At 35.1% G+C, this 27,122-nt stretch overlaps 1 protein-coding gene across 1 annotated transcript; it reads left to right on the forward strand.

Moving 5' to 3' along the window:
* Positions 1-684: 684 nt before the first annotated feature.
* Positions 685-26,358, forward strand: LOC112927600 (M-phase phosphoprotein 9-like). The gene is given in 4 exon segments (XM_026009027.2): positions 685-1,359; positions 1,362-1,419; positions 1,422-2,936; positions 26,192-26,358. Coding segments are annotated over 4 exon segments (2,199 nt in total). The 5' UTR covers positions 685-900.
* Positions 26,359-27,122: the final 764 nt, after the last annotated feature.

Consider the following 27,122-nt stretch of genomic DNA (forward strand, 5'->3'; position numbering starts at 1 on the left):
TGTATAGCATTAGATAAATTGCTAGCACTCAATTTTTTCCCCAAATCTAGTTACATAGTAATGTCAGTACTTTAGTTTCATGCAGAAAAAATTAATTAATATATTTAGAGAACTTTGATGTTCTTAGATTAAATGCCTATATATAGAAAGAAAAAAGGAATATCAGCAATTATTTATCTAACCTTAACTAGGTGATTGAAAAAAATAAGCCACTGAAAAATTAAAATACCATTTTAATGGTTGCATTTGTGTTGGTTTCTAAAGTGTTGTTTATGCTATTTATTTTTCCCTCTTGGTAAATGTGTCATTATAAAAATCATTCAGAGTTGTGAGCCATTCCTAGGGGAGAATTAATTCACTGTATCATCAGAGGGGTTTACTTTGTTGTTACAGCTAGGAATGTCAATAAAGACTTGACAGAGGAATAGATATTGAGCTGGATCTAGAAGGATAAATGATAGATAGGAAAATGCAGGCATAGTCCAAGGCATGTGTGAAGGCTAGTGTTATGAGAGTCTGGAAAGTTTGAAGAATGGCCAGAAAGGAGTTCAACATTGCTGAAATATGTGGGTAAATAGCAAGCAATTAGAGTTTGAAATGCAAATTAGATTGATAACCAATATTAAAAATCTTACATGTCTCACTAATACATTGGGAGTTTATTTTATAGGTAAGTGGCATAATTGAAAAATTAGCTAGGGGCCGCTGCCCGACCCTGACATCGGCTGTGGGAGCAGCGGCCAGACTCTTGGGAGCTTAGAATATTTCACAGTTCTGAATGTTAGCAACTGAAAATGCCTGTAGACGATGAAGCATCTGAAGATGACTCGGATTCAGTTTCTTCAAACATTGAAAGAACCTACATTTTCAAATAAGAGAGTATAACAATTTCTGTACACTATGGAAGATTTTGATTTGGTGAAATCCTTACAAAAAACTTCATGTTCTGTAGAATCTGATATAAAAAATTCTCCCCCTTTTGGACTGAACTTAAATACTAATAGAAGTAGTCCCCACCTTAGTACAAATGGGGTATCCTCTTTCTCAGGGAAGACCAGACCATCTGTAATTCAAGGTCCACTTGAAGTCCTCACCTCTTTAATGCAAGAGCTACAAAACAGTGGAAAGACTGATTTGGAACTTTGGAAAAACTGTGAGATCAGGTGATTACAGCTATTCAATTTGGTGGAAAAACAATGCCAAGAACAGATAGTTGCCCAGCAGGAACAATTCCACAACCAAATTCAAAGTATACAAGAGGAGATAAAAAATTTAGTCAAGCTACAGACCAGTAATGCTTCCTGGGCTTCCTATGATACTTCTTTAAGCAAACAATTTTCTTCAGAAAGTCAAATGGGTTTTTTTTTTCTGAAAACAGTGAGAGAAATGAACCTATTATCAGTTATCCTAAGTCTAACGAATCGAAATGCAGCAAGAAACATCCACGTCACAACCAGACTGCAATGTGGATAGTGGCTCAGTGAGCAGTGGATATGGTACCTTTTGTGTCTCTGAATTAAATACCTACAAATCTAAGGATTCTAAGGAGTTCATGGAGCACACAGAGGTTTCTGAAGGACAGTTTGGTGCACCTTTGGGGCAGACACAGTCACTTGTAGATGGTGTAAAAAACAAGAGTTTTCATATACACACCGCTGAAGAGTTCTGTCCATCTTTAAAGGAAGATATTTCCATTTTTCCTGGTGAATTTGAACACAGTTTTCTTGGCGAAAATAAGATTTCGGAAGTATACAGTGGAAAAACAAATAGCAAATCTATAACATCATGGGCACAAAAGCTGAAGCAGAACCAGCCAAAGAGAGCGCTTACAGAAGAAGGGTGTTCAAAATCTATGCAAGGAAATGAGCAAGCCAGGAAATCACCAGTTGAGAAATCTAATTTCACTGCTGCTAAGCATCCTCATGCTTTTTACCTCAATAGACCGGATGAGAGTCCAGATTCTTGGATGTCTGATTCAGGAACAGGACTGACTTACTGGAAGTTGGAAGAGAAGGACATGTATCACTCCCTGCCTGAAACTTTAGAGAAGACGTTTGTACCGGCCTCCTCCACAGATATGTCACCAGGCCAGTCAAATACTAGTAATGAGATGAAGCTGCCATCACTGAAGGATATTTATCATAAAAAACAAAGGGAAAACAAGCAGTTACCTGAGCGGAATCTCACTTCTGCTTCCAACCCAAATCATCCACCAGAGGTACTAACTCTAGATCCAACGTTACACATGAAGCCAAATCAGATTTCAGGGATTCAGCCACAAGGCTTTTTGAATGCCCTTGATGACAGAATATCCTTTTCACCAGACTCTGTTCTTGAACCTAGTATGTCTAGTCACTCTGATGTAGACTCATTTTCACAAGCAAGTAATATCGCTTCTCAGTTATCTGGATTCCCAAAATATCCTTCAAATACAAAAGCTTTACCAGTGGACTCTTGGAAGAATCATGGATTCCAAAATGAAAGTAGGACCAGTTCCACATTTCCTTCAATTTATACCATTACTAGTAATGATATCTCAGTCAACACTGTGGATGAAGAAAACACTGTCATGGCAACCTCAGCTTCAGTCAGCCAGTCCCAGCTTCCAGGGACAGTCAGCAGTGTCCCAGAGTGCATCTCATTGACTTCCCTGGAAGATCCTGTGATACTGTCGAAAATTAGGCAGAACCTAAAGGAAAAGCATGCTCGACATATAGCAGATCTTCGAGCTTACTATGAATCAGAAATAAATAGTTTGAAACAGAAACTGGAGGCAAAGGAAATTTCAGCAGCTGAAGATTGGAAGAAAACCAATCAAATTCTTGTAGACAGATGTGGCCAATTAGATAGTGCTCTGAGTGAAGCTACTAGTCGTGTGAGAACACTTGAAAATAAGAATAACTTACTGGAAATAGAAGTTGTTGTCTCATTGTTAAGTAAGTTTTTATTTTGAATATAAACTGGCGGGGATCCCTGGATGGCTCAGTGGTTTGGCGCCTGCCTTCAGCCCAGGGCGTGACCCTGGAGACCTGGGATCAGGTCCCACATCAGGCTCCCTGTGGGGAGCCTGCTTCTCCCTCTGCCTGTGTCTCTGCCTCTCTGTGTCTCTCATGAATAAATAAATAAAATCTTAAAAAAAAACTGGCTTCATATGATCTGATAAACTTTTACACTTTAAAATTCTATTTTTTTATTGTGATATAGTTTACATATTATAAAACTCACTCTTTGGAAGTATATGATTCTGTGGTTTTTAATATATTTGCATATTTGTACAACCATCACTACAGTTAGTTTTAGATATTTTCTCACTCAAAAAGAAGCCCTAAACCCTTTAACCATCAGCCTTTCCCTCCTAATGCTTAAAACTCCCTCTCCCCAACTCCTAGCAACTACTACCCCACTTTCTGTTCTTTGGATTTGCCTATTCTGGACATTGGTGTAAATGGAATCATATAAATGAAAAAAAAAAAGAAATAAAAAGAAAAATTAGCTAGGGATATGATCAGGTTTTAATTTGAAAATCTTAAGTATAGTGCCAGTAGAATGGGTGGATCTGCCCACCTAAGAAAGAAGTCAGGAGGTGAGTGCTATAATCATTGAAGACTTTGATAATCCTTTGAACAAGAGAGAGAGTCTAGAGATATTTACAAATGCCCAGAACTGACTAGATTGGGTGACCTTTTGAATATGGAAGTGAAAACATGCCAACTTTGAGAATGCAATGCAAAGATCACTCAGTTTGTTGCTACAATTTTCTACCAAATTCTCTTGTCTAGATATAAAAATGTTAATAAAAGCAAGAGACATACTGCTCGTGTCTGTTGCCAACAGAATATCAACAAACAACACAGTTGGACCAGATGTAAAATCAACTGGAAATAAATCTAGGAAGCCAGTTGTGACTGTTATCATATTTTTCCTAGTTCTCTTTCTCCTTTTCACACATCTGTCATTCTGCACTGTTGTTAAACAAAACAAAACAACAACAACAAAAGAAAATAGAAGAGGAGCATTTTTAGTGGGGTAAAAACCAGTGGAATTTGTCTTTTCAAATAATTTCAGTAACTGAAAAGTCTTTTACCCTAACAAAGTGAAACATTTCACACTTATTCCCATAATTTAAAAAGAACAAGTGATTAACTTAATTTCTTCCATTACTAGAAAGAAGAAATGGCAGGAGTAGAGGGCAGGAGTATAGAGCATATTATGCTCACCTGTCTTTTAGTCTCACCTTTGTTTGACTTCATATTTCTAATTTTTTTCCTCTGGCCTAAATATTTGTTAATCATTGCTCTCTGCTTTTCAGTTTGCTTTCATATGATTTCAAAATTTTTTCAGAGGTGAAGTTAGAAGTGCTTTTCCCAAGGCTACAAGGACAACAACAAAGACAAGTAACCCATGTCCTATAACAACTTGGATGGGGACTTTCACTCTGCAGACTTCTAGACACTGTGGCTTTTAAACAGAAGCAGAACAGTAGATTGAATGGATTACTGTAGGGAGCTGATAAACACTGTGTAGCCACTGTTACATTAACTTGCCCAGATTAACCTGCTTATATAATTATATATTTCTTGGATTCAGGGTATGATTTTACCTACTTTAAGCCAATTTACAAAGAGATAACTTCATTATATTACTGTTTATTGAACAGCATAAAGCAAAATAAAGAACAAAAGAAAGAACCCCTCTACAAAAAACAGAAGATATAAACAAAATTAAAAAAAAAAAAAACAACAACCCTTTGTGGTTGCCTTATATCTAAAGAAAATTATATAGACTCACCAACTTGGTTCTACAACTCATCCTCCTAGTCATCATCCCTTAAATGAACTTGAATGGGTCAGGTCCTGTTTAGTGAGCACTGTTGAACAGTATATACGCTATCTTAGAACATAATGTTATATGGTATATATTCATAAGTGTCTTCTAAATTAAAGCACTCAAGACCCAACTCCCTTGACTGAGTAGCAATGGCAGTCTTAAGAATGAAATTCAGGGAAAAAAAAAAAAAAAAGAAAAGAATGAAATTCAGCATGGTGCCAGATTGTGTCAGACATAACTGGCTGATACCACTGCGGCTTAACATTCAGTGACTAAAATTTCAAAAATGTACTAAATTTTACACTTTTCAGTAGCACAAAAATAGAGATTCCTAAAAATGTGGAAATTATAAGTACCTTGATTGTTGGAGACTACCTTATGTTTTTAACTTATGATGTCTAGACCAGTAAGAACATGATTGAATTTTGCTTCGAGAGGGATAGGAGGTCACTTTTATTTTGGAATCTGATGATTCTTTTTCTGGCCTTTGAAAAATATATACAGTGGTGGCTCTTATTTAGCTGGCAAAGACAATGGACAGGTCTTAGGCTCAAAAATCTCAGTATTTGGAGATGATAGTCTGCTTCACAAAGTACATCTATTTCTTATTTTAACATGAGGTAAACAGAAAAACCATATTTGTATAGACCATGGCTCGGCAAACTACACCCTATGTGCTAAACCTCTGTTGGCCTTTTCTATACATGGTCTGTGAGTTAAAGAGTGTTGTTTACATTTTTATACAATTGGAAAAAAGAATGTTTTGTGACATGTGAAACCTAAATAAAATTTAAAATCTTATGTCATTTACAATGTTGTATTGGAACAGAGCCATGACTCTTCATTCACATATTGTCTAATAAAATGTCTGTTTTTGCTACAATTGTGTCAGAGGATGGCCCACAAAGCCTAAAATATTAACTCCTTAGCACTTTACAGAAAAATTTGTTGGCCCCTGATGTATATTGATCAGGGTGGAATGGAAAAGGGAGTGTGATGCCTCCAAAATGTGATGGCTTCAGAGTGAAATTCACAATATTCTTTTATTTGCAGAAACAACTTTTAAATGGAAAGTAACCAGTGGTCTCCCAAAGAGACCCAGTCCTGTCCTGGGTTTCTGAAGGGCCTTGTCAGTAAGAGCAGAGTACTTTCTCTTCTAATGTAGCTGAGAGTTCTAGATTTGACAGGTGTTTTCTCTTTTCCTTTCTCCACACCATGGCGTTAGTGCAGTATTTGTCTTCTCAGCACCCAAATACAGATGTGAAACACAGAAATATAAAGCCTATCGATAGGCAGCTTTCTTGAAAGAGGTGGGAGTACAGAGTACATAGGAATCCTCAATTTAGCATCCACAGCTGTCTTTATCAAAAACGATGCCCCAGGCATCAAATTTGACAGTTGTTGTGTCTGACATAGCTATTTTTATCTGTGCACATGCAGCAAGAATATGCTGCTGATACCACACACAAGGAGTTGTGCCATTATAGATTGTGCTGGAAAATATGTTTGGTTTAATGAACCTTGGAAACATTGTCAGAATTGGATAAACCAAAGGCAAGTTATTATTATAACCATAGGATATTCCATTTGCCAGTTGTTTTAGTTCATTTAGTAGAAATATCACCAAACTAAGTGAAGCAATCAGTCAAAATGCTATTTGGTTGCATGTAGACCAAAATGTTTAAATAGATTTTCTGTTTTTAACTAATCATCATGTTATCCATTCAACTTTAGCTTCTAAATAGTCTAGTGATCCTAGAAATGGAAAAATGGTCTGGAGACGAGGGATGCATTCTCAGGAGTTAGTGGAATTCTTGCTGTACATTGAAGAATGTTCATTTTTTTTTAAATCTAGAGTAGAGGGTTCTGGCATTAGCAAAAAGCATGAATGCTGTCAGGGTTAGAAGAAGTGAATTGTAGTAAGAGAGTAATGTGGCAGCTTAACTGGTACAGAGCTAGTTTGTCAAAAGAATAAGGAAAAAAAAAACTGTTGGATAAAAATTATGAAGTCAGGTAATAGAAGGCCTGGAAAGTCAGCAAAGGAAGTCAGACATATGTGAAATTAAGATGGGAAATTGTTCTATACATCTGAGCAAAAGTGATATCTGATAAAAGCATAGTTTTAAGTCAGAAGGATGTGAAGGAACAGAACACAGAACACTAATATTGAGAAAGGGAACCCAACATTTGGGAATCACACATAATCATGTTTTTTTTAGCTTACATTTGTTATTTAAGCCTAGAAATCACCAGCAACAGATTCAAAACCATGAGTGGTTTCAGAATCTCCTGTTTTCCCCATCACACCACTTTTGTCAAGTTTGACCTGAATGTCAGCAATTCCCCAATGCTAGTCTGTATGCTTACCCTGTTCTCTCTCCAATTTCTCCTACCCTCACGTCAGAAAACACAGTTGTGTCTAAATACCTCTTTGCCTATCTCCTTCTATTTACTCACTTTATGATCTGCAGTAGAGCTTGAAATAATGTATTACTCTGTCCTCTGTTTTGAATGATGATCTCTTGGCTTTTGAGATAACTCAGGACTCTTTGGAATCTTGGGTTAGATTGGTCGTGATCATAGTCAAGTAAAGGCTCAAGCTGTAGGTCTTTCAGAGGCACATCCAGAAACACTTGTAGAGAGGTGAGACTTATGACACGAAGAAATGAAAGCATGAGATGAAGTAAAAGATATTTGGAAAGGCTTGCTGGAAATTTAAGGTTCCATTGGCAGAAGAACTAGGATATGGAAAGAGATATTATTTGTCAGGAAGAGAAAGAGTAGTTTATTTGAGGCATTCCGTTGTGAAGTGGCAGGACAGTCTATTTGAGACACTCCTTTTTGAGGTGGCAGGAGGAGACTGTCTAAACAGCGAGATCCTGTAACTAGGTCTGGAGTCAGAGGGCAGGATGGGAGATGCCATTTTGTGGTTTATCCATTTAGTGACAACAGTGTGTCCTTTAAGATGATGATGCTTTTAGATGCTGATGATGAAGGGGAAAACACTGATGAGCATCTAAAGAAGGAATATGAGAAAAGAAAAGCAATCAGAGAAAGAATGAGAAAAGGAAAAGTCAAAGATGTAGGGAGCATGTTCAAATATAGTACTTATTGATTTACTTGGTAGAGCTTAATAGACACACGGCTAGAAATAGGTATAGAAATTTTTTTTCAAAATACAGAAGTAGACATATTGTGGCTCAGGGACACCTTTGTGGCTTGCCTAGTAACTTTTGTACTTTTTTCCAACACTTGGAAGATTACTCTGGTAATGAAGGATCCAAATTTTAAATGCTTACCAAGGAGAAAGTAGTAACAACTCACAATAATATGTTCTTACCTGATGTAAATAATCTTTATTTCATAGCTTTTAGTGTGCATAATAAACCCATCAGAGACGTGTTATAGTCAACATTTTACAAATGAGGGAAATGAGATTAAGAGATGAAAATATAGGGATAAACACTTTCCAATGCTTAGATTTAATCTTAAAATCAAAAGGAAAGAACACTATATATGTAGATATGATTCTGACCAGGGGTATTTTCAAGATGTGCTAATGAATCTCCTAGATGTTATTTACTTTAGTTCTGATATTTCTGTTTGCAGACTAACTCATCTACAGCATCTGATGTTTTCCTCTGAAACAGACTGAGTCCAGCTTCCATTTTAAAACTAGTTCAACTTAAAGATATGCTTGTGTCCTTTCATGGTTGTTGTGACTCAGTCACTTTTTGACCAATTTCATGATTTTATTGCCCACTCTATTTATTTTTTATTTATTTTTTATTTATTTTTGTTTAGTGTTTTAATGGCCCCAAAATATCTGTATGCAGTATACATCTGGAAGTTAAATTGCCATCCTTCTTATCTTTTATTTTTTGCCCTTCTTTGAACAAAAGGCTTATTTTATGGTCAAATCAATTAGAAATCTTTGAGTATGAAACTGTTATCTCACTGACATGAACATAAAAGATATTATGGAAATATTCGCTGATTCTATTATAGCTGCTTAGAGAACAGAAATTAGATTTGAACTGTAATGAATATTTTTTGTAAGTATGTGCTAACAATAGTTTTCATTACTTTAAGAGTGTGGATCGAATTTGACCTATTTTAGGAGTGAGTTTTTAATCTTATGGAGTTATGTTGTTTCTGCCTTTGTTCACTTTGCAAGAGATATTTTTTTGTAAATGAAAACCATTAATTTCTTCCTTTATCCATGCATTTATGTGTGCATATGCTTGTAATTTTCACTCAAGGAGTTATCAAAAACTTGAAAGTGTAACTTTGAAATATATCATTATAAAATCTTAAAGTTGAAATGAGTTTTGTAGACTATGTTGTCTAAATTGCTTATTTTACAAATAAGGCTATTAAGGCATGCAGTAAGAGGTAGAATGTGCTCAATAAGCCAACAACCAAGCTGGGACACAATGATCACTTCTCAATTACAGCCAAGTACTATTTTTGTAAAAAAAAACAGAAACAAAACACTGTAATTTTTAAAATATTTTTTGTGGCCATTCATACCCCTATAGAGATAGTGGAAAAGTATGTTTTTCCAGCCTTTATTATTTTTCTTTTCCTATTCTAATATAAGAGGCATTATCTCTTTCTGGGTGGAATTCCTAATCAACTCTTCAGTTTCTCTCCTCTTTCAGTTTGATTGATGTAATTTTGGATATTTTATATAGATTAAATAGGAACACTGAACTTGTTTTAAAAAGGGAGTTGTTGAATCCTTCCATTAGGGTCTGTTCCCTTCATTAGGGGCTGTTAGGTTAATTAGAATATATACTTTTATTTCCTTTTCAAAGATCCTACCGGCTCTTTTATTTTCTACTACAGTATTGAAGGTTAAAAAAAAAAAACTCTCCTAATTTTATTCATTTATAGAACATGGCCAATGAGAGCTAGACATATTTTGATTGGAAGAGAGCATCCTGTTCCAAAACAATAAAATAGATTTTGTCATCTGTAGATAAATTACATTTTAAAAATTGGCTTTCAATCATCAAGGACTTGATACTGTCTCTGATAATAGCAAATTAAATAATTCGGGCAAAACTTCCAGATGAAATAGATTTTAAGGAGCTAGGAAATACTAGTGAAAAATATAAGAGAATACAAGCAATACTAAATAAATAATAATAGTAAAAATATAATGCTAATTGCCTGATTAAGACTCAGAAGATGATATCAATCCAGACATTTAGCTTCTTTTAGGGATTTTATGTTAGTTGATTAGTAGACTTCTTGAGGTCAAGGTATCCCAAGACAGAGTGGAGGGCTTTAAGTATGATGTCATGGTGTATAACCTCTTAGTTTTGGTTGGACTGGAGTAAGAAGAATGAACCAGAAGTAAACTAGACCTTGAAAAAAAACTTTAGACCATCTTCAGAGCTTTTGAATGGTAAGAAAATTTTCAGTGCTAAATTTGGATTAAGATGATCTGGGATTGTGACCTAGGTACTTTGCAAAACTATAACACATCATTTCCAGAGAATTATAGTTCATATTTGTGATATATACACACATATACACATTATATATATATATATATATATAGTATATGAGACATACTAAAAATTATTTCTTGTTTATCTAAAATTTAGTCTTAACTGGGAAACCTGTATTTTATCTGATAACCCTATTTTTCAGTCATATGAAATCCATGGAACTGATTTGTTAAAATCTACCCTTACTGATCAGCAACCTCTAGACAAATGCACCAAATTTGACTGAAGGAAAATTACATTTGCCTGAAACTTTTTGTATTTCAGCAGAGGCATCAGAACACTTCAGAATGGATCTACTGACCCTGATTTCATTTGTCTAAGTAGATAAATTCATGGTATTGAACTTGTCTCCATCAGCATGACAGTACTTTTTCCTGATTTAATTTATAGACCCCCTCCCATTCCTAAGGAAAACTACTGTTCAAACAGAATAAGTATGAAGGTAATCCAGGTCATCTTATTTTAATAAGGGCTTCAAGGTCAATTTTTGACAAAAAATATTACCCTAAACTGACCATTTCCTCTTTTCCCTAATTCATTAATTTGACTTGACTTCTAGAGACATTGGTGAAGGAATTGATCTTTTATATGAGAACACAGTGGTAACATTATTTTACTTGATGCATCTCTCTCTTACTAACACTACAGTTTTTTTTGTTATTATTTTTGTTTTTCTTTCCCATAGAATACTTGATAGAGCCTTACACAGAGACATCACTAAAAAGGATTAAGAAGTAAAGGCCATATCTATATTGATTAGAATGACACAATCCAATTAATTGGCCATTGCCTGTTGCCTCAAATTAGTACTATTAAGAACCTCTGGAAAAAATCTGTACTAATTGAAATTTTTTGGTTTAATTAAACTCAACACTGAAATAGGATCCAAAGCTTGCAGCTTTAAGTTGAGGCTTCTCCAGTACGGGGCTGGGACTGGTGTCAAAATAGTTGTTTGCATTTAGGCAGATTTTCTTAGGGATCCTTTATAAAGGCTGAAGAAAATGCAAAGGAGTACTCGTGATGATGATGTTGTTTATTTTGATGGTAACACCACCATTTTGGATACTACGACCACTAGGGGCTTAGACCATACTGTCTCAGCACTTTACATATATTTTCCTCATCTTCATAAAAGCAGTATAAAGTTAGGGATTGTCACCTTCCATTTTACAAATAACGAAATTATTTCGAGACTCTGCAAGACTAAGCATCTCGGCCATATTCGTAACTGTGTCATTATCTGCCCTAAGTCACCTTCTGACTGAAAATACTAAGGAATTATTCATGTTAATATAAATGAACTAGATAAAGTCAGTATTTGTACTGGTGCTCTTGGCTTTTATTTATGTCTTTGTTGTACATTTTTCAATGTTAGATTTATAATCTTCTACATGGTTATGCAGCATTTAGGAAAATATGCATTCAAGTAAATAAAGTAACACAACTAATGGCTAATAAATGTTCCCAAACAAAGGCCCTGAATAAAGATTATTCCTAATTTGCATGTGAATTGGTTGCATGCAGATGAGTGTTCCTAAGGCACTTGAAGATTGTCCTTTAAAGTAGGTTAACCATTCCATCCTGTTTCTCTTACGTTGCCTAATTCACACTTTTCTTTGAGGATCCAAAGGTTGCATCTAGAGAACACTGGAGCAACATCCCAGGGCTCTAGAGCTACTATTCACCATGGATCTTGAGTTTTTTGGTGAATCTCTTCCCCTCTTAAGACTTCTGTTATCTCACCTGAGAAATGAAATAATTGTCCTAAAGTAAGTGTTTCTAAGTGTTTATAAAATCATTGTAACATTTGTTTAAATGCAATTTTACGAAAAATTTCAACATACAAGACAGATTAAAGATAATACTACTTTTAAGGAAGTGTGACTAGGGAAGGTTTGATCTTAAGGCCCCCTGGGAGGCACATGCTTTTGCTCTCTCTCTCTCTCTCTCTCTCTCTACACACACACACACACACACACACACATACACACTGAATTAAACAAGCAAGAAAGACCTTATTATTGACTTTCAATAGAGATCAAGACTACTGCAATAGGGGAGAGAGACTGACATCAGCTCTCCTGAAAAAAAGAAGAAAAAAAAAAGCACAAGGGTTTTTAAGCACTGGGGTAAGCTAGTGGCAAAGTACTGGAGAACATGAGCCATTTCCTGTGGGGGGTAGTCAATGTGATTAGGCCACCTGTTAGTTGGCACTTCATGGGTTAGGATGCTAGGCTCCTACCCTCCCGTAGAGACTATGAGAGAGGGAGGGCCCCTGTCTTTATGATTATATTTCAAAGGTATATTTTCCAGGTTCCTTGAGTAAATGATTACCAGGGTATAGAAGATTTACATATCTAAGGGGCAAAGAAAGTATTTACAGTTGCAAGTTTTCTTTTAAGATTTATTTATTCATGAGAGACAAAGAGAGAGGCAGAGACATAGATGGGAGAAGCAGGCTTCTCACAGGGAGCCCGATGTGGGACTTGATGCCCAGACCCAAGATCACTACCTGAGCCAACAACAGATGCTCAATCACTGAGCCATCCAAGCATCCCTACAGTTGCAAGTTTTCTAAAGAAAAAGCTCTATAAAGTGGGAGATCTGGGGCTATAATCAGGAAGAAAGCCTCCTCAAGTTTAGTGGAAGGGAACCATAAGGCTCTAAAGTGTACATACACACACAACAGTATAGTCAGCAAATCTCCAGCCTTGATGTTTTCTAAGACTTCTTCCCCTGCCAACAGCTATAAGCCTGTGAGTCCTCATCTGTATTTTCATAAATTCCAAGTGAATAAGTCAAAATTAATGAGTTTATATGCCATCCGTACTTAGATTCCCTATAATTCCATGTTTGTCATTGATTTTTTTATGCATTATATAAAAGTTAGCACTCTTATTTTAATAAGTTTGTAACCGATTATTTCTTAAATTGTCTAAATGTTATAAATAAAATTATCATGAACTATTTGTTGCTGATATGATATCCTCATATTTCTATCATACCCACCCTATAGTATCTGGATAGCTTCATATTACTTCAGTGTTTCAGAAAAATTTAAATTCTAAACAGTATTAAATCCCAAATCTATGGTTCCCACGTCAATTATAATTTAGTCTCTAGGCACATCTGGTTGTAGTGTTTTCTATTACTGTATAGACTTATATTTATGCCTTAATATACATTTGCCTTACAGCCCAGTTATGATTCCTATGAGGGCCATAACTTTACATTCCATGATGCTTGTTTTAAAATTCTCAGCCGTAAAGTTGCATTAATATATTTTCTGTTGCTGTTTCCTTCCTTTGTTTTAAAGAATATGTAATGGTTATGTGTTTGTCTTTTCCTGCTTCATACCAAAATGTATTCCAGAATGTGATTCAGGGTTATATTTGAAATTCTCACCTTCATAAGTAAATACATGTGATTAATCCTGAATGACATGAGGGCCAACCTGCAAGAATAATTTTACATAGGTCACACATAGGGCAATGCTTTCATTCACTCAGAAAATCTGTTGTCAAAGCAAATATTTAGAGAGTTAGAAAAAAAAAAGTCCCTCCCCTTGAAGTGCTTCTGTGTAGGTGAGGTATTATAAATAATCAAAACCAATACAAGTAAATGGTAAGAAAAACATTGTTATTTGGAGAGGTATGATTTACAACCATGCCTCTCAAACTGTAATGTGTCCATGTATCCTTTTGAGATCTTGTTCAAATGCAGCTTGTGATTTAATAGCACTGGGTAGGACCTGAGACTCTGCATTTGTAACCAGTCTAGCAAACACTCAGATTTACCACAGACTCCAATACTCCCAAGTATATTACAATTGGCTAGTTACACTCATTTATCTGTCTGTCTGGACCTGGTCATTGGCGTTTGTCATAACTGCTACGTTAATTAATGTAATTATTCTACATTCTACCTCCAAGTAGGTCTCCAGCTCAATCTATCTTCATCTTCTTGTAACCAATATGACTCTCTCTCTCTCTCTCTCTCTCTCTCTTTCCCTCACTCTCTCTATCTTTCACATAGCTCTACCCTTTTTTTTTTCATTGTGAGCAGACACTCCTGGCTCCAAAGTTAAATCTGACTCCCAACTTCCTACCCCATCTTCAAGGGACCACATCTGTCTTACAAAGTGTTTTTACTACCTACCCCTGTGATCACTGACCAGGATGGCCTTAATATCCCCCTCAGCTTGGCAAACTTTAGACAGGCTTCTTCCTGATTATAGCATCTGATCTCACTTTTCTTAGAACTTTTTCCCTGTGACTTATAATTGTAAAGACCTGAGTCAAAGTAGCATTATGCAGAGGAGGTGAAGCTAGGGGAGAAATCATGTTGACATGCTATTTCTCATCTCCTAGTCAAGTAAAATCAAAGGAGCAAAGTTGAGTGAGGAAGGGTAGCAAACAGGAACTGCCATCAGTTCACAATTCAGGGATCCTGTGACCTGAACCACAGTACCACCTCAAATCTTGAAAATGGAGATGAGATTAACATCTGGGGCAATACATATACATGTATCCCCCACTCACACACATACTTATCATCACCACCACCAACATATGAAGAATATGTGTGAGTATTTAAAGGACATATTATAGGACTTTAGAAAAAAAAACTACAGCAAATGTAAAACAATGTATAAATGAAAGCTACGTTAGAACAGAAAAAAAAAACAATCATGACTGGAAGCACAGTCAGAGAGATATGATAGGAAGTTAGAGGAGGTTATAGAAAATAAAATGAGAAAGACCAAAGATACCCTCAAAACCTCTTTAGAGAGAAGATACAAAATAAAGGCATAAAATAGATGCATATAATATGTGATGCTCCTAAAGAAGATAACAGACTAAAAATGAATATTGATCAATTAAAAAATAGATAGTATTGATATTTGCAATGATATAGTAAAGATTGACTTACTGAAATAAATATTTGATGCCACAAATTAAATTGATTTCCTATCTCAAAGGAAAAAACTCTGGTGAAATTACTGAACTTAAAATATAAAATAGAATCTATAAAAACTATACTTGAAAATTATATATATTCATGAGTGTTGCAAGTAAGGATTTTTAAACATGTGAAGGTAGGAAATAGAGTGTCCAGGATCTCATTTCTGGATACTCCATGTCTAGAACAGTAGGGAACAATATGATGAAATCCAGCAAACTGAAGGAAAAATTAAGAAATTTAAGGATGGAATAATCATACTGGTAGGACTAGATATAGGCATGGATTCATTTATATATGGAACAAAGGAAAAAATAACTGAAAATTACAGCTGTAGAAGAGGGTTTAATTGTACTAAATCTTGATAATGTGTAAATAATATACAGGATGATAGGGTTTGGGAGGGATTTTCTCATCTTACAAAACAGAGAATCAATAATTATAATCTAAAGTTGAACCTAGAATTAAAGTAATGATTCTCAGGGCACCTGGGTGGCTCAGTCAGTTAAGCATCTGCTATTGGCTCAGGTCATGATCCCAGAGTCCTGTGATGGAGTCCCTGCTTCTCCCTCTCCCTCTGCTTGCCACTCTGCCTTCTTGTGCTTGCTCTCTCTTTCTGCCAAACAAATAAATAAAATCTTTTAAAAAATAAATGAAATGATGATTCTTATGTCTTAGTGTTTAACATGGTCTTTCTTAATGTTAGAATTATATTTTAGATGAATATCTGATGTAGTAAAACTATATTCCTCTGATTCTCAGCTTCCTTTAATTTCATGTGAATTTATATTTTTATATATTAATTTCATTATAAAATTCCATTTTATGAATATCTTTTCCTATATCTATTCATCCCATTAGTGTACTAAGGTGAAGTGGCAATGAGAGGGGTCTACTTTGCTGAAAGAGGGATTTTATCACTGATAATGTTTGGAGTTGCTTGCACAGGATGCTAATAAAAAGCACACTATTTTTATTTGATTTTATTGACTTTATCAAATTTTCTACAATCAATGTACTCCCTTATTGTCTATATTCAGTGTCGGGCAATCTCATAGCCTTCCTCTTCCTGCCACAGATGATCTATGGCATCATTGATCTTTCTGTTTCCATTAATACTTAGAAACACGTTATCAGACATTAATAATGTTATCATTTTTTTTCTGGGTGGTACAATTTAGAGATTAATTTTTAATTTCTTTGTTGTACTTCCATGTATGGCTTAGTCTTTTATATTGATCTACATCATATTTCAAATAAAATAAAATCATAATTCTTTGATAAAGGAAATTAAATACCATATTTTCAAGTGCCACAAATGGGAATTGATGGCATACGTTCCTCAGTGGGTATTTAGTGAAAATAAGCAGCTTTCTTTGGTCTATGACAGTATGGTTTTATGTGACCTCAACTTATTAGGACAAAAAGGACACGTGTTGGAAACAGAACAAATTTATTCTTCCTCATACAGTTTGATTGTACACACTTCCACTCAGTATTTTAATAGTGTATCTATAAAAGTTACATTTGTTTTTATCTGACCTGCATCTCGGAATGTATGTATCATAAGGCATGTAAAACGTTACCTACTAAGATATGAGCAGAAAATATTAGCAAATATGTTTCTGTTTATATTCTGTCATTTCTGAATTTCCACTTTGGAGTATATTTTGAAATATGAACTCCATATTAATACATAAATATATGTCTCTGTGTGTATGTGTATACACATATAATTGTGTACAAATATGTGGGGGCATGAATATATTCATGACTCTATGTACCTAAACACAGACGTTAAAGTGCTAGTAAATTTTTAGTACTGGAGTACATCATCAAAAACATTTTGAAAACTAGCATTTGTGTTATACATTATATCATCATTATATTAGGAAAAAAATCTAATCTTTGTCTTCCATAAAGTTCTATATTTTAAACTGTGCTGTGATATTTTCTCTTTAGGTCCTAAATTTATGATATTTCAAAGCCATGTCTGCTCTTAGCTCATTAAATTGCTTATTCAGAAAAGAATCATTCACATTCAAGTTGGAAACTAGTATATCGGAAGTTGCTACTTTCAAGCTTGGGTATCTTATCTTTCTGGACAATTACTGACATATACCAAATTATCTGAAAATTTTATTCCTATATTGAACACGTAAATGCAGGTTATATTTCTAACATATGTCTTCATACTTTCCAGAATATAGAGAAAATGGGATGTATCCCATCCTGATCTAGAGGATCACATGAAGTTTAATTTGTTTTGCTTCAGATTTAATCTCTGTCTTCTCAGTTTGGGTATTTTCTGGTTTCCTCCTTGAATTTTATTACTGTCTCTCTGGAGTCTTGATTTGGATACCCATAAATTCTTTTGTCACCCTTCTAGTCACATATTGTTACCTTTCCCCTTTTAAGTCATTCTAGAGTAGGTCCTGCTAGATTGTTATGCCTTAGAATTGGAGATCATTATCTTCTCCCAAATTTAAATCTCAAGGACTTGAAAGCATAGTATTACTAGGATGTGATCATAATTATTGTAATAATCGTTATTAGAATAAATGTAGTAATACTTGTAACCCTAAGTAATAGTCTTCTCATAAAGACTCTAAAATATTACTTTATAGTTATCTGGTATAATAATTCTATGGAATATTTGCACTTGAACAGAAACTTATCAAATAGAACTACCTTTTAAAAAAAGAAGTAAAAACTCAATAAGAACCTCTTTCCTTTGAAAAAAGTTCAAAGTCCTGATAAAGGTGATTATGTGATGATTCTAATTGCTGGATGTGAATTTATTGCTACACATGCTGGCTACTAAAGGCTTTGAAGTCTTCTTCAATCTAAGAAACAAAAATATCTGCAACATTTTCATTAATTGAATTAGGAAACAGACATTTACATTTATTTTTATTAAAAAAAAATTCATCTTAGAGAAGAAAGCAAGACAGCTTTATCTCCTACAGGGAATAATTCAACCTATATGTGAATGAATGTATCCTTTTGTAACTTTCTTCTAACCTTTTGTAACTTCTTCTAAGTCTTGTCAAATTAAATGCCACAAACCACCATGGTTCATGGAGACACAGAAAGTCCAGTTTAATTGAAATGAATGATTTTAGAGAGCTATAGCAATAAACCAGGTATTTGAGAGGCTTCTGTTTTTTTTTTTTTTTTTTTTTTTTTGCATATCTGATCAGTCAAATAAACCAGTTCTTAGGCTAATTATGATATAGGTATCGTAAGTGATAGGGCATGACAATATTTTGTGGTCAATAGCATGGAGTTAAATATGAACTGGTACACATCCTTGACTCAAGAACACTATCAATTTGACAATATGGTAGTTTAAAGCTTGGCTTGGAATTAGACAAACCTGAGTTTGAAATATGACTCTGGTACTTCCTAATTGTGTGAGCTTACAGAAGTTACTCATTTTATTTCCAAGAATGTTCCTAAAAGGGTTGTATTAGGATTATTTTGTCTAGTAAACTTAATTCTTTTTTTTTTTTTTTTTTTTTTTTTTGCAATTTTACAGTGCCTTTCTTATGCCATTGCTTTCTGACTTTATGTTGCTACTCAGTGATGGTGGGTTTGAGCAGTGGGATGTGGGCAGTAGTGACAGCGTGTCCATTCTAGACAAAGGCCTTAAGAGACATCATGTTTTACCAGTTACTCTCTTGCATTCTTGCTATTCACCTTGAGAAAAAACAAGATTCAGGTTGCTTTTGGTCTAAGTAGGATGAGAATCATACAGAACAGACCTAAACCTAGTCTTCAGTCTTGTGTCTAGAACATAAAATACAGCTTATCCCTGCCAACTGCCAACTCACAAGTTTGTAAGTCAGAGTTAAATACCTGTTGTAGGTCAGTGAGCTTTGGTGCTGTTTACAACATTATTGCAGTAATAGCTGACCAATATCCACCCCCCTTTTTTTACCAATATACTTTCAAAATGAGTATTTATTATTAACATAGTCCTTGGTACATTCAAAGACCTCAGTAAATAGCAGCTATTTTAATTATCACTCTTTTGCCTGGTTTATAATAACAAATGAAATTTATTATCAGGAAATGACCAGCTCTTTTATGAGCTTACTGATGAATATGACTTCCAGAATATTTTCCCAACTTCATTTCTATTCTATGTAGTTGATAAATTAAAATGTAAATAATTGTTGCTTTGAGATAGGCTTGAGCCCACCTATTATCTGTGGGACTTTGTATAATCGGTCATTCAGTTAATATGTATAGACATTTATCATCTTTCTTTAGGTTTTGGACATGTTCCAGAGTTGTGAGGAGATTGGTCATAATGTAAATAGACAACTTAGCCTGGATTTTGGTGCATAAAAAGTGCTGAGCTTATGATAGTTGCTATTATTTTAGCCAACCTATTATCATTTATTCGTGTTTGTGTGTGTATGTGTGAGCCATGTGATATGGTTGCTAAAAGTTCATTTTTCATCTGCCATCAAGGTAAAATCATCCCTTATTTCTCCTATGTCAGGTTTAAATTGCAACAAGTTGTCACAAAGATGCTTTGATAACCTTTCATTTTGTCTGTATTTTCTTAAAAATAGAATGACAAAAATTTAAGAAAATACTTGTTTGAGGAGCATGAATTTTGGCATCAGAAGACCAGGACTGTAGTTTCTGATCTTTGTAGAGTGTTGGTTTGGGTCCATTACTGAATGGCTACAGGCAGGGTTTCTCAATTAAATCTCCATATGGCAAGTCTTGTACTCATCACTGCATAGTCTGAAGTTCAACTTTAGTGGTTCATTCACAGAAAATGAATTTCTATGGGCAAAATCACTGTGGTTTAATTCACATGAGATAGGTTGTGGCAGAGACTAGATACATGCTTAGGAATCTTGTCTCCTCTCTTGGCACACAGGAAGACTGTATACCTAGACTCCCTTATAATTGGGTTGGTCTCATGTGGTTGGTTTCTGATCCCCTATTTGGGGGTAAGTGATCTATGTTATTTTTAGGACTGGCTCATAAAACTTTACTTGCAACTATACTGTAGTTTAATACTGGCTAGGCACTGGAGGGGGTCTAGAAAATGACTCTAGAGAGGACCTTGTGAATGGCTTTGGAGATAGACACAAGTTCAAATACTAGTTCCTCACCAATTAGGTTGAATGACCTGGAGCATTACCTAATCTCTCCAAACTGTAAAATGCAAACAAGAATGCTGTATTATTTCATTGTTATGAACACTCAAAAAAAATTTAAAGCAGGTAATTCAGTTGTGAACATATTAGAGATTTTAAAAATAGCTGTGATAGGAGTACTGGTTGGGGCAGAATGTAAAAATTGTAAACCATCATGATTAGAGCTTTCTTTATAATTTCCACTTAAGGATTTCTCTATGATTCTAGGTCTAACTTGCTTCTTTGTACAGTATTCCAGGTCATAGGACAATCACTCATGATTCATTGTATTCTCAGTCTCTAGCATTTACCTCACCTCCCTTTCCATGACAAAAGTTTAGGAAAAAACTGAGAGCCACTTGTCTCCAAGTTTTGAGCATGTAGTCTACACAGAAATATGTCAAGGTCTATTTTTAAATGTTTACCTGTCTTTGTATAAATTGTGCTTCATGTATTTTTAAAACTTTATCTTCTTCTTTTTAGTATCAATATTTTTCGGGTGTCCATAATAATATTTTATAAAATGGATTATTAAAAATCTCTGTGAAACTTGCCTGGAGGCAAGCTTGCAATTCAAGAATAATTAAAGTGACAGTTTAAGAGCAAATTATGCAAGCCAGAGATGTGCAGTGGGTTTATTGTCACTCTCATCTCTCTACTCTGAAAAAGGAAAGTGATTCAGCTTAATTTTTCATCAAGTAGCATCTTCCCAGGAGGCATTATAGAAGAGTGGAGTATGAAAGCATATATCAGCTTTCACTAAGTGATGGCATAAGTAACATATGGTATTCGTATTTGTATGTGCTTGTGTGAAAAGAATGGACAAAGCTCAATTTTTCTTCTTCTTTGACATGATTTGAAAAAATCACATTGCTTGTGTTAACTGCAAAACAGTATGGTTAAATAAACTAAAGTTTCTTCCCCTTTTATTAAAAGCTTTTTGAAATCTCTTGAGGATTATAGACTGTAATGCCATATTCAATTTGATGAGTGAACTGTTAAAACTTTCTCTAAAAACTAACCCCATTGTCACACCCCCAGGTATTTCATTTTTTCTGAAACTTTGTTCTATTTGAGTTACTTATTTTGGAAAATGACCTGCTTTTTAAAAATTTCATGTTGGAAATAAAAAGAAAACAATTTCTCTTTTCCTGAAAACCTTGTAAAAATGTCTTACTTCAATCAAAAGGTCATGTCCATATTTATTGTTAATCTACACATTCCAGTATGATCACCAGCATGATGGTCAGTCCTGATTATGGGCAGATCTGTATTTTAATGATTTTTTTTTCATTTAATACTTTTCATTTATCTAGAGACTGGGTGGTAATTGTACTATCACTCAAAGGCTGGGACTGTCTTCTGGGTCAGGTGAGCCTGTAGTCACATTCTCCATGTATTATTAAATCAGCAGGGTGAGCCACCTGGGTGGCTCAGTTGATCAAGTGTCTGCCGTCAGGCAGGTCAGGTCAGGTCATGCTCCCAGGGCCCTGGGATAGAGCTCCACCCAGGGCCCTGCTTAGTGGGATCTGCTTCTCCCTTTACCTCCCCTGTTCTGCTCTCTCTCTCTCTCTCTCTCTCTCAAATAAATAAAATCTTAAAAAAAAAAAACAGCTGGGTGAGTTTGATAATTATAATAAATGCTAACCTCCATGAATACCTACTTTATGGCAGACATGGTATTTTATTCACAATTGTTCATTGAATCCCAATTATGCAAAGTTGATAAAAATTATATTCCTTTCATAAAGATGGGGAAACTGAGGCAAAGAGATAGTAAATTTTCCTGTAGTTATATAGCTGATGACTCTGAAATTCAAACATGTTTTTGTTTTTTTTTCTAACACTAGAATCTTAGTCATTAAAATGCATATATAAAATGTGTAAAATTTTCTGGGGAAGCAAGACCTAATTCTTTTCTCAGTCTTTACTGAAATAGTAAATTCAGATTTCTTTAAGCATTGCCTCACAAGAAATTTGGAGAGAAAATATTCTCTGCATTAATGTCATTGCTTTATTCCAGTATCCTTTTGAATCTGGGTCTGAGTACACCAACAAGTTGGACAGTTTGAAATGGCTTGACCTATAAGACATAAACATAGTGTGAACATCTAGGTAATTGACACTAGGGACATGAATAAATTCTCCACCTCCAGCTGCCTGTCTGCATATTAGTCATCAATACCTAGATGAATACATTTGGAGGGAGAGAACAGACCTAGACAATTACTTAAGAACAAGAAAATTGCTATTAAAATAGGAATAAGCTAGAAGAATATGTGGAAGCTACATATAATTAGTCAGTTTTAATAGTAAATTCAGCTGTATGTGCTTTAAACCTACAATTTTCTTGTCCTCAAAATATCTTCATGATTGCTTTTTTTTGACAGCTCAAAGAATAGAATGAACAAAATTAAAAATATAGACTTTTGTGAATTCCTTGAAAATTGAGTGTGCTCTCAGTAGGAGAGATTGAAGTTGCTCCCTATTTTAGAAAATAATTTTTTTCTAGTCATCATTGAGCAAGGGGCTAGATTAATGGGAGAGTATGCCAAAGGATAGGTTAGAATTGGAAGAATCTTTTAAAAAAAATAGGATGCAAAAAATAAAAAAATAAAAAAAATAAAAAATAGGATGCAGTAAAAACTTTGTCTCTAGATAAAGCCTATATGGAAAATACTCAAGTCCAATGAATATTTTTCTCAGAAGACTCTAACCAGAAAATGTTGATTATTTTAGAGGTGGCCATGGCCCAGAAGTGCTATATTCTAACTTTTTTTTTTTTTTGTACATCCTGAAACAATGTGAAAACTTGGGTTTTGGTGAATTTACTTCTCTCCCCTCTCTGAGGGAGAAGGACTTATCTTTATAACAAATGGAGAATTAGCTCTTTTTCTCCTCCCTAACGGGAGACAAAAGCTTGGCCAGTGTGTTGGGTAGTGCTGTAGATTGATCCTTCTCTGTGACATAGATCTTGTTTTTCCTACATTATACATGAACTACAATAGACGGAGACTGAGTAACTTGCCAAATTTCTCACAAACATAAGTGGAGGGTTTTTATTCAGGTTAGATACCAAATTCCAAGCTTTTTTCCCCTACTGAATCAGACTGGCTTTCATTATCCTACTTCAACCAATATTTGGCACAAAACTACAGCTGAATAAAACAATAGCAGATTTTCCATTTTAACATCTAATGTTTTATCAAGAAGTAACTTAGGCAAGCCTGAAAAATGGATTCTGTTGCTCACTTACAGTTGAGACTTCGAACAAGAAATGGTAATTTCTCAAAACAACGTAACACCTGGAAGCATCACTGGTGTCACCATAATACAAATGCACGACAGCTCACCAATTTGATCATAACCAAATACTTTTGTAGTCAAGCTGAATAAATATGTGATTTACATTAACTTTGTCACATATTCCAGCTCCTATGGGTTCACACACAGCACCACTGTACAAAGACAACTTTGTTTATTCAGAGTCAATATCAGTGTGCCAAGCCAAGTAGCTCTTCTGTTGCCAATTTATGTGTTTTTTTTTAAAGTGGTGGTTTCTGGATTAATATTATGATTTCTTAACTTATTTCATTCTACTTTGAATTAGCATGATGCTGCTTAAGTATAATATAAAAGCCATACAGTGGTGTACTTTCTTTTATCTATCCCATTATCTCTGCTTTGGCATCCTATATTTTACTTCTACATATGTATTAAACCTACAATTTTTATTTTGCCTTTAAATAGTCATTTTTGGTCAATTAGGCTTTTTATTTTATATTTATTAAAATAGATATTTCAGACAGATTTTTGATATATATCACCTCTTCTGAAAACATGAGAGGAGAACATAAGCAAAAGAAATTGTGTGAAGTATTTCTAAGGTAATGACAACTACATCCTACCTGCCACCTAGGTGGCAACAATCTTTGGACCACCCTGGTTTCAGAGATATTAAAATGTAAAATAATACAAATGTCAACTCCTGTATGCCTATCACCTTGCTTACAAAAATAGAACAATTCTCAGTACTGTTGGGACCCTGTATATACCAGTCTCATCACAGCTCCTTATTTTCATTTAAGAAACAACCACTAACTGGTTTTTGTGTTTATCATTCTCTCATAATATTATACAGTTTTAATAAATACACAATCATAAATATTCATCTTGTTCTGGAACTGTTCTATAAATGTGACAATATTATATGTATTCCGTGATTTACTTTTTTAAACTCCACATTGTTAGTCTCATCCATGCTTATACCTGTATCTGCTACTCATTTTTATTGTTGTATAGTGTCCCACTATATACATGTACCTAAATTTATCCATGCTCCTCTTGATAGAATTTGGGGTTGTTTATAAGTTGTTATTATATTTTTGCTGTAAACATTTTTTTTGAACATATGAATTTTTTATTTTTTAGAACATATGAATTTCTCTTCAATCTAGGGATGGATTTGTTATGTCTAAACATTTTTTTGGTCTCCTAGAACATATGAATTTCTCTTCAATCTAGGGATGGGTTTGTTATGTCTAAATGATGTATTTGAGTGCCCTGATTGCCAAAAAATGCTGCTGAATAACACCACCCCTTTTTCTCCCCTGAATATCTTCCTTAGGGACATGATTGCTTTCCTAGCTTGGTCTATGGGTAGAGCTAAACATCTGTTTCAGGGATCTTCAGGAAGAAGAAGAGGAAAATGAAAACAAAGAGATGATACTTTTTCCTAGCCTGAAATATGTGTCTTTTAAAAGTCATATATTTGGAGAACCAAAGCCAGAATGAAATTAAGAAAAGTTAAATCCTTAATATTGTCTCATTTGGGCATGGATGAGGTGGAGCTGCCCTTGGAGAATGGTGTCTCAAGCTGCAGTTAGTGAAATCACAAAATATGCTGTGAAGTCACTACTAGGCTTTGGGACGTAAAAATTCAAACAGAAAAGAACATTTCATTTTTCTGAAATTTAAAATGTGCTAAGAAAGCTGGAATTGGCTCTCCTGGGATACGTCTGAAAGTTAATCTTCATTACAGCTTTCTGCATTATTTCCTATTTAACAGGCTTCAGAGGTTACCATCTCCTTGGTCTAAGGTATTATGTTACCAGGGACTTCAGCCTTTTACCTCTCTTATCTTCCTGATGGCCTCCATGGTGTTCCCCTCACAGTCTTAAAAACAATGTATACTTCTCCCCTATGTGTTGGAATCAATGATTTTCTCATAGGGTTGGCTTAAGACTCGCTTAAGAAAGATCCTAACCCACTAGTCACTTACTTGAACATGACCTAGTTGTAGACTGGCTTTTCCCCAGTTTGTGAGATGTCCTAAACTTCTTTGTGGTGGGTCTGTGGCTGGTGCTTTTGCAAGGAGAGGAGCTGTGTCTGCTGGCCTTGGGTGGCACTGCCTTTTTCCTTTTAGTCTTCTCTGGTAGTTCCATGGCTAGCTAAAGAGCAGCTGGAAGATGATTTTCAGATTGACTTGTCCTCACCTGTTGTGCAGTGACTTTCACCCCTCCTGTGGTAAAGAGAATTCCTTGTGTTTGGAGTTCTTTCTTTTTTCTTTTCTCCTTCCTTCCTTAGAAGCTTAATCCCTGGACAGGCAGTTTTTGTGGTCCCCCACTCCATTACATCGTGTAAATCTGCTCTGTAAGGTGGAAATAAGCAGTCCTGCTATAGAACCTTTAACTGTTTTTGTCGTACATTTTATAGTTTTGCAATCACACTTATGCTACCCTTTGGAGAAAGACTGGCAGCTCCACCAACATGCTGGAAGTTCCTGCCAAGAATATGCTTTTGCAGTACCCACCATGGCCACATTGACTTGGGGACATGTTGACAGCACACACCAGGGCCATGGTGGATCTGTTTCCTCCTGAACTTTCAGTAGCTGCTGGTGCCCTTGCTCCTGAATTTATCTGTCCTGGGTCTGCAGACTTGGTTGCTGTCATGCTCACAGTACCAGGTTTGGGAACTGTAGAGTTCACCGCTGCTGTTCCCTATTCTTCCTATAGCTGAACAAATTAGGAGTTTATGACTGGAAGAAACTTTAGATTAGCAAGTATAATCTCCCATTTGTTTTAGGAATTTCTGTAAGTACACTTGTCAAATGATAATTTCTGTTTTGTGTGAACAGTTTCAAAGTCAGAGAGAGTATTATTACAATAATTACTCAAATACACTTATATTCTGCATACCTGCATTAATATGAAAGAGAGAGAGCCAGAGAGTACAAGTTAGGGGAAGAGCAGAGGGAGAAGGAGAAGCAGACTCCCTGCTGAGCAGGGAGCCCAATGCAAGACTGGATCCCAGGAACCTGAGATCATGACCTGGGCTGATGACAGATGCTTAACCCACTGAGCCACCCTGGTGCCTCTATGCTATTAAAAGATTCCTAGAAGTTAGACAAGGTTCAGGGGATATGCACACTTTGCATTTTGATGCTACTAACAAATTATATGTTTGCCCAAACATATTAGTACCAATTTGCTATCATAATTCATATATCGTATTCCCAAGTCAATACAGAGGCTAACCGCTGCCACACACTTGGGTATGTCCATGGGGTGCCGAGCTGGCATGGCACTGGATGTACTTGTCACCCTCTATTTGTGGTCTAACAAATAAGTGAGTTTTTCTAAAA

Source organism: Vulpes vulpes, chromosome 12 (genome assembly GCF_048418805.1).
Source record: "Vulpes vulpes isolate BD-2025 chromosome 12, VulVul3, whole genome shotgun sequence".
Classification (NCBI taxonomy): Eukaryota; Metazoa; Chordata; class Mammalia; order Carnivora; family Canidae; genus Vulpes; species Vulpes vulpes.